Below are 17,295 nucleotides of genomic sequence, written 5' to 3' on the forward strand. Positions count from 1 at the left end.
TCTAGTTACTGCGTGTACAGAAGTGTATGAAACATAAGCTTCTGGGACAGATCTTGTGATTCCTTAGTATTTGTGTGTGTGTATATATGCATATTCTTCTAAGAAAGGCTGCTCAGTGAATTATATTAATGTTTATTTAGCCTCCATGTGCATGTAATAGAAATTGTGAGAGAACAGGTAGCACTCAGTGGGTGCTGACTGTGTATGTGTTATTGTGTGAGTCATGCTGGGGAATTTTGTCAACTTCTTCCAGATCTCAACATTTGGCCAGTATATTTCAGTTAATCATAACCATACCTAAATTAATTTTTCATGTATTGGGAAAAATAACCTTTTAAAATTTAAATCTGTTTCTCAGTGAAGACATGTTTGAGTTCTTTATAGTGTTTCATGCATAGCTCTTGCTTTTGTCAGTCAAATTATTTAAAATAGAAACTCCTCTTACATTTAGAATTGGCACCATTATGTATGATTAGTGTTCCTCGACTATTTCTGTTGTTCCAGTGGTTTTTCAGCTCATTAACTTTTTGTTAGCAAAATTTGAAATGGTGAGGTGCAATGAAAGGATATGTTATTTCTGCTATTAAAATATATTTTGAAATTCTGCTTGCTTTTGAAAACTAAATACTGAGACTAGTCATACTACAGCAGCTGTGTGCATTTCTGTCTTTGAAAGAGTCATTGAATCAAACACATATATGCATTTATTTCAGAAGAGATGCGGGAATCTTCTGGTATCTTTAATCTAAATATAAATCTAAAGGAAATGTGCTACAATATTATTGCAGTTTTAGCAATCTATTATAAAGTTTATTGCACAGAAATAACTAGGTCAACCTCTGGATGACCTGTCTTTTGGAGTTTCTTCAGTTAGCTTTAGGCTAGAGCTCCACCTTGTGATCTTTCAGCAGGATACATTTTCTTTTTATAGTTAATAATTTAATTATGATTTCACAAAGTTGAGTGACTTCATAAAGTTTTCACAGACTTGAGATATTTCAGTATCTACTTGGGAAAATTGAAGTTGGAATTCTGTGAACATGCAAAAAAGAAACTGAAGAGCTGCTTTTTATGATGCATTTCAGTTTAGATTTAACTTATCAAATCTTCTTATTAGTGTATGTTTAATAGATGATGTAGACTTTCACTGTTTTGAATGGCATTTGGAATGACATCTGCAAGAATTTCATTTTCCTCTTTTCAGACTGCACTGTGATGAACTTGGTATGTTTTGAAAGTTCTGATAAGGTGCTTGCATGGACGATTTTCCTTTCTACTTGACTTCCCAAACCGGGTGCTTTGAATGAGTCATCCAGTATGTGCGTGAAGAAGACATGGCTGGCAGTAGTCTAGAATTTCCAGGAGGCGTTTACTGAGATCGAGGATAACGGGGGATGACCAATGCCAGTCTTTTCCCATACTGAAACAAGAGAACCTCAAATAAAAGTAGAAAGTGATAAATTCAGAGGAAATGACATGCCTCTTGGCAGCGTGGAGTTAGACTGTGGGAGTTCTTGTGTGGAATACCATTGCTGCTGAATCAAAAAGTAATTGGAAATATTACTAGAAAAAATATTGACAAGAGGTTATAAAATACAGGGACAGCTTCTCTGGCTGAAAAAATCCCCGAGTTATTTCTGGATGCCAGGAAGGTATTCAGGGAAAACATCACTAATAAAAACAAGGCAGATGTGTTTTTTCCTTGGGCAGTTTCTGTTGGCCACTGCCAGAGAGGGCATGCTGGGCTGGGCTGGGCTGACCCTGCTGGCTGAGAATCAAAAGTCTGTGTCATATTCTGAATGTATGTAAATCTTTTAAAATTACCCTTCACTGGGACAGATGCAAGGGGTTTTTCAGTTGTTGCTGGAGTTTGAGCTTGATGCCGGAGATCCCTTACAGTCCTACTTGGTATATTCTTTCAAGGCGTTCATCTGCAGCTACTCTTTTCCGTAATACTGGGATATAGTCGCGCTCACGAGGGCCAAGTTTCTTCTTCCTTCAAGAAAAACAGTTCTCGAAACGTAAATCTTAGTAGCTTAACACTTCAGTATCTAGCAAGTGCTTGATATTTCTTTCCCATTTTATAAGGGGATTCTGACCAAATAATGCTACGTTTTCTTTCATGTTTTGTTGTTTGTACTAAGATGAATGTTTTTTACAAGAAGTTTGATGTAGAAGAATATGTACTTTAATAATTTACTCATCTTTTTTCATAGTTTTGTTACTGATTTTTTTCTTCAAAGTAGTTCTGTGATTGTAAGAAACTTTATTGAGAGTTTTAGCAAAATTTGGTAGGACAATAGATTTACTTTTCATAAAGGGAGCTAAAAATGTGTTAATTCTGTGAACAAGTGGTTAGCTTGCTTTGTTTCTCCATACTTCCAAATTTTATGGAGCAAGTAATTTTGGTATTGTAAATAGGTAGTATTAACGAGCCATAATTCAAAATTTGCATGTAAGCATTCTGATTGTCACTTCAGTAGATGTGTTGCTTCTCAACATTGAAAAATGTAAACTAGAAAAAGTCAAATAACACGTTGATAGACAGGTTGAACTTGAAACTTGTGGTTTTTGAAGTTTGCATCTTTGCTTTGTGCTGGGACTGAATCACAAGGATGCCCCAGAACGATCTTGTGTGGCTGGATCTCTGTTTTTTGTTTTTCCCTGCTGCTTTTTCTTCTTTCTCCTTTCCTCCTCCCCAGGTACACCTCTGAGCAGGTGCTAGCCTGATGACCAAGGCACTAAAGTGTGCTGTGGTTTTTACCAAGTTCAAGTTGCTGACGGGAATCAGAGCAAATATAGAATTATTATTATTATTATTATTATTATTATTATTATTATTATAATTAATAATAATAACATTATTATTATTATTATTAATCCAAAGTGTAGAGCGTTTTGACATGTCGCCATCTGAGGATGTGTATAGTTTTACAGACAGCCTGAATATTATAACAACTCCTTGCCACCAAAGAGCAGTTTTACTTTTCCCTCCCCTGCTCATGGCTACGCGGTCCTGTGTTTCCCCCGTGCATTGGCTCCGGATACCTGCTGTTGAACCAGTTTAACTTGATCATCCGGGGGAAAAAAATCTTGAGGTGTATTTTGCCCATTTTAATGGGGAATCGAATCGGGTGAAACTGAATGGCAGAGCCTACAAAGATAAATGGCTGGGGAGGGGATGTTACCCTGCGTCCGAGTGGTCGTTTGCTAAAGAGAGTATAAATGGAATGGAAGGGGATGAAACGCACCACTCGTGCCCGTGGGGTTGTGGAGAAGGGAGGAATGGAATGACAAAGGTTCTTGAAGCTTTTTATCTTCTCCTGTGTTCTGGATGGAACATGCTTTAGTAGTTCCAGACTGTCTTGAGACTCACCAGCCTCTCTTGAACCTCCTCTCTTGTTGCCACTGTTTCTTTCCACTCTGGTTCTCTGCTTTTATGTGATGTGTGAAACGTGAAGAAAGAGCACATAGTAAGCGCAGTGTTTATGGTTTCTCTCGGCTCTCTAAATTCTGGAAGCTACAGTGGCCCCTAGCATTCAGAATAAGCACTTGCAGGAAAAAAAAAAAATGTCCAGCCTCTATCTACATGCTCAATTGAAATGCAGTCTCTGGAGCGTAGCTACCAGACGTTAAGCAACATGTGCTTAGCATGCCGAAATTAAATCTTTCCCTCAAATACCTAATCACTCCAGCAAGCTGGAGGGTCAGCAGACTTGGACTCTGAAGGTTTTTCTCCTTGCTATTGTATCTTTAAAATACCTGAACGTCATGCTTTCATAATTTCACTGTGTAAAAGTTAGCCTGGGGCAGACAATCGAGATAAAAACTTTAGCCTGCATGGTTAAATTCCACATTTGAAGAAGTGAGGTTTTTTTCACCTTTAAACATAGAAATATCAGATAAATACCAACATTTATGAATAGGTGGCAATATTATAATTACGTTAAAAAGCAAGTGTTTTACAATCTTAACGTTTTCTTGATAAAACACCATGCTGTTTCTGATGGTTTTCTTTGTAATGTGGATATTATTATCCTCCTTGATATTCTTAGAGTCTTGTCAAATGTTTTAAATTTTAAATTAACTGTTGTAACCCTGGTTTGTTGTCTCTGGAAGACAGGGAGTTGTGAAACAGCTGGCTAGGTTATCAGAACTGGTTATAAGAGCTTATCTTAGTGGAAAATGTCGTGGAAGTTTACGAATCGCAGATACAAAGCTAGTGTACGTAATGTCCTTAAATATACACACACTGCTTTAAATTTAACATCAAGTCTGGTTTTGGTTTGGTTAAGCAGAAATATCCTAGCATTGGTAATTCTGGGCTCTGCAGCGCATGGTGTTACAGTTCAAACTTAAACCTAGTATAGATATAGAAATAAAAGCTGTCGCTTGCAAGGTGTTAATGAAAACCATTCCAGTTTGCTCATCCTATTCAGAAAATGTTTTGTGGTTTTTTTTTTCCAAATGTTTTTGTATTTTATTTTACTGTGACACTTAAGATTTGTGGAGGTACTTCATAGTAAGATCATGGGAGGAGTGAAAAATATAAAATCTTTAAACAGGAAGAAGCTTGTTTGGAAACAGATGGTGGTGTGATCTAGATTTTCTGCATTTACAGCTTTTTTACCCCTTCATATGTGGAAAAACTTTCAGTGTATTTATTTATTTTATTGTAGAAGGTGTCCACTACGAAGGAAGAAAGAAAAGTAAGCTTGTACTTCAGACTGGTTTTTGAATATCTTTCTAATACAGTGGTGTTCCAGAAGATGATAAAGAAATGATAGCAGCTCCAGAAATACCAACTGATTTTACTCTCCTTCAGTAAGTATTTCAAGAATTTGTAGTTTCATTTTTAAATGCACTGACTCTTTTAGTGTTAATACATATGGTTGGTTTTCTCTTGGAAATAAGGAAACAAAATGAGGGAACAGAGTTCTAGGTTTTTCCCTGTTGAGAAATTGGTAAAGCATTGTCCGAATGAGTATTGAGCAGTAACTAAAATAAGTATTTTAGATTTGCTTTATTATTTAAAATCAATTTTTAAACATTGCTGGTAGGAAGCCATTGTGACAGACGCTTATTTATGTGATGTACTCCTCAGGATTTTATCTTTCAAAATGAAATGTTTGAATAAGAAACTTTGATTGGGAATACTGAAAAGGTTTCTTTCGTTAAAGTCTCTTTATAGAGAGAGAGGAAGTAGTTGAGCTATGTGCCCTTAATAACTGGGGCAGGTTGCCTGATATTTAAAATAACTCGTGCCAAATGCTTTAGTTAAAGCCAAAGTCTGAGCTTCCCTCAGGCATCAGTTCCTTGGTGTTTTTGACATGATTTTATTAGCTTGCTAGTCTTCCTGCAATTTTTAAGAAACAGACGTTTGAATTTCCGAGATTTAAAATCAGATACAGATTACATTTTGGACAGAGAAATAAAGTGATTATTTTAAGCAGACCAAAATAATCCAGTTCCTTACCTTGTAATTGTCAAGAAATTTGCATAAATACATTTCGGCAGACTGTTGAAATTTATTAAATTGGTATAAAAATCTGAAAAGGTACAAAGATGCAATTTTGTATCCATGAGGTGGTTTGTGTGGGTTTTTTTTCCTTTTAATGAGAAATAAAAGTAAATTAGAAGATGATTTAATATGAAATGCTGTTTTTACAGCTGTTTATAATGGTTTGTGTGGGGTTGTTTTTTTGTTGTTGTTGTTTTTTTTTTTTACTCTGTTGGTACAGTTCATTGCTTAGTGAAATGTTTGGAATTTGTGTTTTATTCTTTCCTGTGAAAATAAGAACACTTCGGAGGAAGTTTGGAAGAGAAATATTTCTCACCTCTTTCTTCCTCCTGGCCCCACTTCGAGACTTTCTCAGTCTGTATCAGAGCACATAGTCAACAAACCCAGAAAAAGCAAAATACGTATTAAAAGGCAGAAAGCTCTGTTCAGACGTTGTTGTTTTGTTTTTTTTTTTCTTGTGTTTTTTTCTTCTCTCTCTTAAAGTATTTGTGGTGCTCTTTGCTTTTGGAGATGGTGTAACGTTTGTCATGTGCCAAAAGCAAAGTTCCCAACCTATTGCTATGTTCTACCCACCTTCCCGTCTTTTAACCTTACTGTATGGCTTTCTTCACAGGTAAATTGTTTGGAGGAGGCAGAGTAGAGTGTGAGTGAGGATATGCTCTGATCTGTTCCTCGACAGCAGACAAACAAGAAAAAAAGCAGTTTCACTGTTAGAGCTGACTTACTGGACTGAGGGCATAATGTGACTTTATGTAGTATATTTAAGAATGTTTCTGATGAAATGTGTAAATGGTTTGTGTTTTTATCCTTGCAGGGAGTCTGAAACACACTTCTCTTCCGATACAGACTTTGAGGATATTGAAGGAAAGAACCAAAAACAAGGCAAAGGAAAAGTATGTTCAGTTTATAGGGATACTGAAATACTCCTGCTGTTGGGAATTGAAGGGTTCAGCTCTTGCTTTGAAGCTGAATGAGCTGGGAATATTTCCTGAAGATGTGAGCGTTCTGTGAAGAAAGCTCATACTCATGTTTGCATTGAAATGCTTCATCTTGCCATGATACTTCCTTAGTGCAATAAAGACATAAGGGAAGTGTGTGTGGGGGGGAATTAGTTGTGATTTGATTAGTCTCTCTGCACGTGTTCCATCTATACTGAAATTTGGTGCTAGTACAGTCTCTTTTGGTTGGTGTCATTAATTCTGGCTCTCTTTCAATTTGAAAACTGAACAGAAACCAATAATTCAACTAAAAGGGTTTTTTAAAAGGTTGGTGACAGTAGTTTACACTGCCTGAGTGGAAGGTCTAAATCCAGTTAATGGCCTTTTTCTCCCCTTGTGGGACAGCTGTCCTCCCCACTGGCTTGGCACCCACCGCATGTGGCTCCTTTGCTGCTGTGGGGCAGGCAGGCTGCTGCACAGCGGCTGGCCTGGGCTGTGACTGCCTCCCTGGGCACCCCAGGGACCTGCACCCATACAGAGCGCCCGGCTATTAAGAAGTGCTGATAAATAGTGTTGTCCAACAGTCACTTAATTTCTGTTTACGTTTTTTTTTCTTCTTTCTGTAAGTCGTACTCCGATTTGGAGAATCGAACACAAAGACACTTGTCTGCTCTTCCTCACTCCCACTTGCCAACGTGTGCTCAAATTAAAAACCAAAAAGTTAATGAATTGCAGAGGAGACTTTGCGATGTGTGCTATGGGAATTACTATAGCTTTTTAAAGTAAAATCTGTATAATCTGTTTCACAGTTTCAACATGAGAAAAACCTTTGTGTCATACATTGTCACTAATTGCATTTTTAGTTGCTAGAGGATTTTAAATGAGGGAAGGAGAAAATGGAGCCTGCAGAATTGTCCTTAATCTTTGTATCAGTGAGGATCGGCTACTATTCTCAATTTCGATTTTAAATCTAGTTCCTGAAAACAAAAGGCCTTGTGCATAGTTCCCATGGTGTGAATAGTAATTCGGGGGTTTTTTTGGTTTATTTTGTGGGTGGGTTGGTTGGTTGGTTGGTTTTTAATTACTACATAATAACCATGTAAAACTCGTGCGTGTGTTTGATTGCAGACCTGTAAAAAAGGGAAAAAAGGACCAGCAGAGAAGGGAAAAAGTGGGAACGGAGGAGGGAAACCTGGTGGTCCAAATCGGATGAATGGACATCATCAACAGAATGGTGTGGAAAACATGATGCTGTTTGAGGTAGTTAAAATGGGCAAGAGTGCTATGCAGGTAAGGCTTTGGGTATCTCTGTGAGTTGGATGAATATGCAATTCAAATATAACTATTTTCCTATACCTACGATTTAATAAAATGAAACCTAAAGTAAATTTTTTTCTTCTATTCGTAGTTTTTAGTTCTAGCTTAAGATATTTAAAAAAAAAAAGGGGTTGCATTGTTAAGGTTCGAATTTGAGTGAACAGATTTTTCGTTGCTAAATATCAGGCATGAATAATCACATGTATGATGAAGAAATTCCAACTATGATTCAAAGTGAATTTTCAGTATCCTGAATGAAAGGTTATTTTAGATTACACAACTTCAAAAGCTTTTTTGTGTGGCTGTAACTAAATTCAGTCATGCTTTGTGCCTGTAGTTGTCATAGAATTTAATAAGAAATTTGTAGTTTATAGGTGCTCCCAGAACTTAGATTATCTGAAAAGAAATAATTGCTTCTCTTCTCTCACCCAAAGTAAAATCACTATCTGTAACTTAACGACTACTCTTTAAGTTTCTCCTAAGTTGACTTGGCTAATGTCTATTTCAACACTCCAGTTGATTGGAATTTGGGGCAGGAAATTTTAAATTGTTACAATTCTCTGCATTAGGCACTATCTCCACTGTGTTTCCTAATAGGACTGAGGTCAGTCTATTACGAAATTGAGCACTACTTTTTTTTTTTTTTTTTTTTTAAATTTAGTTAAATCAGTAAAGTGTTTGTTTGATGTTGTGAGTCTTCTAGTGGAGAGAGGGTTAAAGTGTAAGCCTGTCAGCCATGAAGCTTTCCTGCTGACTCACTCATGTGACTCCTCAGCAGCCTTGCAGAAGGACTATCTTCGGGATTGAAGATCTAGAGTTTACAGCTTCTGCGATCTGCCTGCAGGAAGCTGGATCTGCGTACAGTCCTCTCGGGGTGTGCAGGCTCCTGTGTTTCATAGCAGGAATTTCTTAGCAGAAATTTGGTTCAGACTTTTAAAAAGAACAGACTGTTCTGATGTATTTGCACAGAGAATTTCTCATACCTCTGTCATTTGTTTTGTTGTGCTGTATTTCAAAGCAGGTGGAAAAACTATTCTAACTATTGCTCTGTGTGCTAAATTTTTAGGCAGTTATCAGCAGTTTTATCTTCATCACACTTTAACTGTTTTAAATGATATACAGCCAAAATCTTTTGCTTTCCAAGAGCAAAATGGACCTTTGCCAGGCCTGATAACTCTGTTGAATTGGGGAATTCAATGATACCTGGGTAGTAGAATGGCTCTTAAGTCAATGTTTTTTTGTCAAAATGAAGGAAGAAAAAAATTTTCAAAGTCTTTCTAAAGTAAAGTCAAGTCCACTTCAGCCTTCAGTGTAAAAACTTTTCTCTGTGGCCCTCAGCACTTGCTTGCTTGAGATTTTGATAATAATCTTAATTTATTTTATTATAAATTTTGTTCCATACCTTCTTCTGATTTAGTGTCTATTCTCTGCCAAAAACAGATGGTTCATCTACTGAGACAAAATGTTTTGAGAAACTACTGTTTTGCTGGAGGTTCATTCTGAAAACAAGGCTGCCTAACTGAAATATTTGTCTTGTTCCTGGCATTATGGTGTTCTTGCACAGTGACCTTCTTTATAAGCCTAATTTAAGGTGTTTCCTAGATGATTTCCCCCTCCCCACAGATCAGTCAAATCAGTACTAGTTTCTAGGTTCTGCTACTGGGAAGACAGTTTCACTTTGAGTTTTTAATTATTTTTGTCTTGTTGACAGAAGTTGTGCATCATGCTATAAACAATCTTAAATTTAGGATATCAGAGTAAGCACTGAGAAGAGTACACACAGGAAACATTGGGGATGCTGCCTAGTCCAGTTGTCTTATGGGAGTTTCAAACTATTCCTTCATCTCTCTCTATTGAGAATGATTTTAGGGCAGGGTATCAACATACTAAAAAAAGCTCAAAACTGAGTGCTTGGTACTAAAGTGAGTCTCTTACGCTTGTGTTAAAAATGATTTGTATGATGTATATTTTTATGACTTCTGCAGTAGACAGTTTGTACTATACACATGGATAGTTTAATCATAATTGCATGTAAATTGTATTTTCTCAAAACCATTATCATAGATTTCCTATTAATTTGCTTCCCTTTAAGAGTTTTTAGAAAAACGCTCTTGTTCCTATTTGGTTTAGTTAATACAGAGTAATTAATGTCCATGCAGTGTGGCCAGTGATACTCATCCTGTTATTGCTAATGAATGTGTAGCACAGTTCATGGAAGGGCAACATTTTGGAAGAGTATAGAGAGTTGTAGTGTTGGAACTGAGCACCTAAACAATAATCTAGTGAAGCGTCACTAGTGGGGGGGAGAATGAGGGAGAAAACCTGCTTCTGTAAAATATACCCACTATTTTTGCATTCTTCCTCAAAAAAAAAACCTACTGTAGGACTATATGGTCTTCCTGTGCTTTGTGTTTAGGTGTTGGTTTTGTACTTGTATATGTTTATAGAATAAAATGAGTTCTTTTCTTGGAAACTGATATTATGGCAGTAAAGGATCATTCAAACGTTTTGTTCTGTGTTCATCAACAAAACACAGAGTTCAAGTTACTTATGGAAGAAACAACAATCACTTACTGGAAAGCAGTTAAATAACACTGTCTTCAATTTATGAAAACTAAAAAGTGCTTTTATATTTGTTTCTTTTCAGTCTGTAGTGGATGACTGGATAGAGTCATACAAACATGACAGAGATATAGCACTTCTTGATCTCATTAACTTCTTTATTCAGTGTTCAGGCTGCAAAGGTAAGATAAAATGTTTACTCATCCATTTTATAGTATGATTCTCATTCGTCACTTTTATACAGCTGTATGACTGCTCCATCCGTGTGACTAGTCTGCATTATTAGGTTCATAGATTCATAGATTCATAGATTTCTAGGTTGGAAAAGACCTTAGAGATCATCGAGTCCAACCATCTCTAATCCCCATTAAACCATATCCTCAAGTAGATCATCCACCCTATTCTTAAACACATCCAGGGATGGGGACTCAACCACCTCCCTGGGCAGCTTATTCCAGTGGCTGACAACCCTTTCAGAGAAGAAATACTTCCTAACATCCAACCTGAATCTCCCCTGACTAAGCTTATGCCCATTTCCTCTTGTTCTATCACCCATCACTAATGTAAAGAGCCCTTCCCCTAACTCCCCACCATCTTTTCTCAAGTATTTATAGGCCATAATCAGGTCTCCCCTCAGCCTCCTCTTCTCCAGGCTAAACAGCCCCAACTCCCTCAGCCGCTCCTCATAAGTTTTATTTTCCAGCCCCTTGACCAGTTTAGTCGCCCTTCTCTGGACCCGCTCCAGGAGCTCAACATCTCTCTTAAAGCGAGGGGCCCAAAACTGGACACAATATTCCAGGTGCGGCCTCACCAGTGCCGAGTACAGGGGCAGGATCACTTCCCTGCTCCTGCTGGTCACACTGTTCTTGATACACGCCAGTATCCCATTGGCCTTTTTGGCCACCTGGGCACACTGCTGGCTCATATCAAGCCGGTAGTCAACCAACACCCCCAGGTCCTTCTCCGCCAGGCAGCTCTCCAGCCACTCTTCCCCAGGCCTATAGCGATGCTTGGGGTTTTTATACCCCAAGTGAAGGACTTTGCACTTGGCCTTATTAAAGCTCTTGCCATTGGCCTCAGCCCAACGATCCAGTCTGTTCAAATCCCTCTGAAGGGCCTCCCTACCCTCGAGCAGATCAACACAGCCTCCCAGCTTGGTGTCGTCCGCAAATTTACTGAGGGTACATTCAATCCCCTCATCCAGGTCATTGATAAAGATGTTAAACAGAACTGGACCCAGCACTGAGCCCTGGGGAACCCCACTGGTGACCGGCCTCCAGCCGGATTTAGCCCCATTTACCACCACTCTTTGGGCCCGGCCATCCAGCCAGTTTTTAACCCAAAGGAGGGTGTACCTATCCAGGCCAGCAGTTACCAGTTTCTCCACCAGAACACTATGAGAAACTGTATCAAAGGCTTTACTGAGGTCCAGGAAAACTACATCCACAGCCCTTCCCTCGTCAACCAGGCGGGTCACCCTGTCATAGAAGGTGATCAGGTTTGATTGGCAAGACCTGCCTTTCATAAACCCATGTTGACTGGGCCTGATCACCCGGTTAACCTGTATGTGCTCATTAATAGCACTCAAGATAACCTGTTCCATGACTTTGCCCGTCACTGAGGTCAGACTGACAGGCCTGCAGTTCCCCGGATCCTCCTTCCGCCCTTTTTTGTAAATGGGGGTAACATCCGCCAGCCTCCAGTCCAGCGGAACTTCCCCAGTGAGCCAAGACTGCCCAAAGATAATGGACAGGGGTTTGGCAATGACATCCGCCAGCTCTCTCAGGACTCTCGGGTGGATACCATCAGGCCCCATAGACTTGTGGGCATCCAGCCGAAGGAGCAGATCCTTGACCCGTTCCTCTTGGATCACAGGAGCTTCGATCTGCTCTCCCTCCCTGCACTCAGACACCGAAGGCCAGCTCACCTGGGAACTGCTGACCTTATTATTAAAGACTGAGGCAAAGAAGGCATTAAGGACCTCAGCCTTGTCTTCATCCCTAGTGACTAACGTACCCCCTGAGTCCAGTAGGGGCTGGAGGTGATCTTTAGCCCTCCTTTTGTTATTAATATATTTATAGAAAGACTTGTAGTCTTGTAGTTAAACAAGACTCTTGTAGGTTCTTGTAGTTAAACTAGTATTTCTGAAGGTGGGAGCAGGAGGTTTAGAAATATTATATTATATTTAAAAACATAGGTTAAACCTTTTGTATTCACACCAGAGGGAATGCAGTACTGGTATTAACACTTGCTTCATCTTCCTCTGCTCCTATTATTTCAGAAACCTGTCTGTCTCTTTTAACACTGATAGTATAGCTTGTTCAGCCTTGGAATTCTAGTTTGGATTGATCTACTTCATATCATTGAGCATTGTAAGATTGTTTCATGGCCTTTGTAGAGATGCTTGATTTAAAAGATACTACGGACAGCTTCATGGTAGCCTGTCCACAGTAAGACTATATTTCCATATTTTATTTTCTTCTTTATTTTCTGGTTTTCTTTCCTCATTTCCGTGTCCTCCATTCTTTTTCCCCTCACTTCCTTTTGAAGAGGAGAAGGTAACTTACCCTGCAGTGTCACTGCACTTTGATAGAGTAGGACTGGATGTAATTTGTTCTGCTCAAGCGTTTCTCTGTCCCAATAAACTTGTAACGTGCAGAAATCTCCAGAGAGCTAACAGCATTCCTCAGAGGTTGTCCGTGCTTTCAAGAGCAGTGACCTTTTGATTATTGTTACCAGATAAAACTGCAGTCTTTTAATACTTTCTGAGATGATCCCTGTCATGAATTTTGCAGCATAGTTGCAATAGACTTCAGGAGATCTATTTGATTTTTTTTTCTTTTTTTTTTTTTTAAATATCACTCTTTACACTCTTAACAATTTGAGGTTAAGACAAACAGAAATTGTTGAAATCACTTATTTATTACAGTGCAGAACATAGTAGCACTAGAACTGTTCAAAATTGTCTTACACCATTTAGAATCTTGAATCCTGAAAGGTCACTTCAGATTAGTGTAGTCTCTCAGCTGATGAAGGGGTTTGGCACAAGTATCTTTGACTTCTGAATACGAGTGAATGAGTAAATTCTGGATGTGTCTGTACACACACAAAAACATGCTTTTAAAAAACCAATAATAATAAAACCTATTTATGTATGTCTCTATATAAAAAGTATTGGTGCCAAGCACTTGTTATACACAAATGTTAAATAAAAGAAGTGTAACTTCCTAAAAAGTAAATGTATAATCTGTAGGTTAGCTGAAAATTGATCATTTTTATATTGTAGCAAGAGGCATGTCATCTGCCATCTACTTCTTTCATTAAAAATGCTAATAATCTAATATCTAAATTGTAGGAGTTGTTACAGCAGAGATGTTCCGACATATGCAGAATTCTGAAATAATCCGAAAAATGACTGAAGAATTTGATGAGGTAATGTAACGAAGTGCCGATAATGTATTGATATTAATTTTTTACTTTTCCTGCCCTAATCTTGCCAGATCAGGGTGCTACATGTTTCTTTCAAGGGTAAGGTCAGCTGTGAAAATGAGAGGACTTCAGTGAATGAAAATCTTGAACTCCCTTATTTCACTGAACTTGTAAGACTAGGAAGTAAAGCTCTGCATGTATATAAGTTGTTTTATTAATGGTTTAAGAAATCAATATCCACTTTCAGTTTTTGAATAGTGGGAACTTCTACTACTGTGAGGCTGTGTGGGATGCCTCCCCATTCCTGCTGTGCATGTAAAGCCTTTTAAGTCATCTTTAAGGAAATTACAGAATAGTTGCTAAATTTATTTCAATACATTCATTAATCTATTAATCGGGGGGGATTTGAATTTGATTATTCTCCAGTTGAAGACTGTAATGCTTTGCCTTTCGTGGGAATTACAGCTTTTTCTTTATATTGTCGTTTGCTTTCTGTTCCACTGAGTATTGGGATAAATGAGATGAGTTGTTTTTTTCGGTGTTTTTTTTGTGTCAGTTTATTTTTGATTGTTATTCCTTTCACTCTGTGTTCCAAAGAATGTAAAGGTGGCTTTAAAACCTGCTCCCAACATTTGTCTAATATGGGAATAATCCCTTCCTCACTTCCTGCTTCCCCCTGCCCTCCCATTAAAATGCAAAGACCATTGTTAACTGTCACAGAGGGGAAAACGTGATATGATTTCGTTTAAAAGGATCTTAATATTCCTTAGAACTGTCTCAGTTCATAAATAGTTTTGATCGTTATAACGTGGAATGGAATTTCTAAAGCTTCAGGTAGGACTGTTCAGGGGTTTTTATCACTACTCTCTGCCCGCTCTTTCTTGTAACCGAATTCTAATGAAGAGCTCTCAGATTTCTGATCCTTTTCCATGGACGCTTTCTTCATTTTCAACCCATCATGTTGTTTAGCCTCTTAAAGCAGCTGATCACAGAAGCACTATTACAAATGATTGTCAGTTTTTTTTTTTCCACTGTCATTTTACCTTTATTTGTAAAGTTTCCCAAATCAGGAGAGAAACACACATTTGTTAGATTCAAGGTGTTACAGTACGTCATTTTATGACTTCAAGACTTTTCAGTCTGATATGTAAGCATCTCCCTGTAAACTCTTACTATGGTCTTGAACTGAGTGTTCCTGAATATGTCAACTCGCTTGCTCATGTGTACCCTGGAGCACATTTGTAAGGGGCATGAATATGTTCTTTTATTCATTTCTTTATCTATTTTTTAGGGAGTAGGACAGAAAGAAGGAATTAGTAGTTATTTCAGCATATCTGGCTATGTGCTGTTTTTATGGTAGGGCTTGTAGAATGTTGTCTCTACATTAACAAGCCTGAGCTGCAAAATAGCTGCCTATTTCTGGATCACGTTCTTCTGATTTATTGTTTTTATGGCATCGGTGATTTTGACTTCAAAGTGGTACCTATCTCTTTCTAATCTTTATATAATAAAATGACTTTAAGATGTTTGAAAGAGCTTCCTGTTTCTGTTTTTTTTTTTTTGTTTTCTAATAGGATAGTGGAGATTATCCACTAACAATGGCTGGTCCACAGTGGAAGAAGTTCAAATCCAGTTTTTGTGAGTTCATTGGAGTACTCGTCCGACAATGTCAATATAGCATCATATATGATGAATATATGATGGATACTGTCATTTCACTGCTTACGGGGCTGTCAGACTCACAAGTCAGAGCGTTTCGGCACACTAGCACACTGGCAGGTCAGTGAATTCTATGTATCTGTGTATTGCTTCTGTTTTACGTTTTGTGTTGCATGCGGAAGAATCGTTGTTGAACTTGTTGTTCGATGTTCAACTTGTGTTTCATTGTGTGATACAGTTTTCCTCTAATGCAACTTGACTTGGTGCAGCTTTCTTATCTTTATTGGTTTTTCAGGCCTGGAAAACACAGCGTTGTTTTAGAGCGTTCCTTACCAGCTGTCTAGTACTTAATTTTTCTTAGCGTAAAGTCTAGTAGGAAAAGTAGATAGAAGGAAGCTTTTCAGTTGATTCTACAAGTTTTTCTTTGGTCATTATAGGAGCACAGATATCTTTTTAACACCAAATGCAGTTGAACCTGTTTATGCTCTGCATTAAGTCAAACAGGAGTCATATTTTAGATTAGATGCAATTTTTACTACAAATTTAAATTTTGCTGTATATTGAGGCCATGGCACGAGGTGATTGAAAGTAGCATGGCCGTTCATTGCATTAGAGAGAACCTTAACGAATGCTTCATCAGTGAGACAGTAACTACGTTTCTGTATGAAGTAATTGTCCTCTTTACATGATTATTTTTTTTTGTTTTTTTTTCCAAATGTGTTAAATTATAAAGGCATCCCTTGTGAGTTAAGTATGGAGTGTTTTAAATAAATACATCATTGTATGGACGAAGGATAAGCTGCTTGGATAAGGAAGTCCTAAACCTGTGTTGATTAATGAAGAAGGGTTTCAGATGGCCTTGTGCAGCAGTCCACTTCTGTAAGGCTACTTACAGCTATTTTAGTCTGAACAAGGTGATTTTTGGACTGTACGTGAAACTGAGTTTTTGCCACACTGGAAATAGTTCTTGTTAGGTTCACTGGAGCTGGCTGATGTACAGTTAGCTTCAGTTCAGACTATCTGATCTGTGGTTCTCTTTCCTCGATCATCTTTTGAATATACATGAGCCCACCGCACAGCGTGCTGCCGCTATGAGACTCCCACTAGCTAAGCCATTTATTGTGGAGAGAGGAACAAAACCTTTTATTTCAGGAGAATATATTCATTCTGCTTTATCATCAATTTGACTGTTGTACCATGTGACTGATAACAACTGTTAGTTCTTAAAAAAAAAAAAATAATTTTGCTACTTTTTTTGAGTTGTGTCTGAATAAAAGTTGCAGAAGTTTCCCTGTTGCATGTTAATTTCTGCTGCACAAAATAATTTTTATTAGTAGTCTGTTTGCATTTGTTCATGTCAGTAGTCTATTCTGTTGATTTTGTGTAATTACTTGTGCATTTCATACGAGATTATGGTTTGTTTTCTGGAAGATTGTGTTTTATATGGGCTGGAGACAAAAATTCTTGTATTCACACATGCTGTTATTTGCAGTAATTTTGACTCTGATGAGCACAGACTTGTTCTTTTCATCTTGATATCCTTGGAGATCACAGTGTGTGACGATATTTCGATATATCTGCATGTCTTTATGCCTCACTCATCAGCTTTTTGCTGGTGGTATATGTTTAATAATGTTCTGTGCGTGCTCTGCCAGTGCAGGCCCTTTTCATGCGTAGGTGTTACCGAAAGCTTGTAAGAAAAGCGAGTATGCTTTTGGCCATCTCCTGGTTTCTGGAACAGGCATGTTTATCTGCACTGCAAAGAAGTCCCACCCAAGTGTTTTACATTTTGGTCATTTCTCTGGCTTCTAATTGGCTAAGGTCCTTTCTCTGCTTCTGCAAATAAAGGAATATTTAAAGAAAACTGCC

The 17,295-nt window shown here is 38.0% G+C and overlaps 1 protein-coding gene across 6 annotated transcripts in view; it reads left to right on the top strand.

Moving 5' to 3' along the window:
- Nucleotides 1–17,295, top strand: part of STAG2 (STAG2 cohesin complex component) — an 82,548-nt gene that overhangs the window by 32,806 nt on the left and 32,447 nt on the right. For all 6 annotated transcript variants that reach the window (XM_086619819.1, XM_086619821.1, XM_086619816.1 and 3 more), the window contains exons 2-7: nt 4,680–4,824; nt 6,336–6,414; nt 7,588–7,749; nt 10,424–10,520; nt 13,694–13,770; nt 15,342–15,546. In XM_086619819.1, coding sequence (XP_086475945.1) covers nt 4,781–4,824; nt 6,336–6,414; nt 7,588–7,749; nt 10,424–10,520; nt 13,694–13,770; nt 15,342–15,546 — 664 coding nt within the window. In that variant the 5' untranslated portion in view covers nt 4,680–4,780. The remainder of the gene's footprint in view (nt 1–4,679; nt 4,825–6,335; nt 6,415–7,587; nt 7,750–10,423; nt 10,521–13,693; nt 13,771–15,341; nt 15,547–17,295) is intronic.

This window comes from Tauraco erythrolophus, chromosome 13 (assembly GCF_009769465.1).
Source record: "Tauraco erythrolophus isolate bTauEry1 chromosome 13, bTauEry1.pri, whole genome shotgun sequence".
In the NCBI taxonomy this organism is placed as follows: Eukaryota; Metazoa; Chordata; class Aves; order Musophagiformes; family Musophagidae; genus Tauraco; species Tauraco erythrolophus.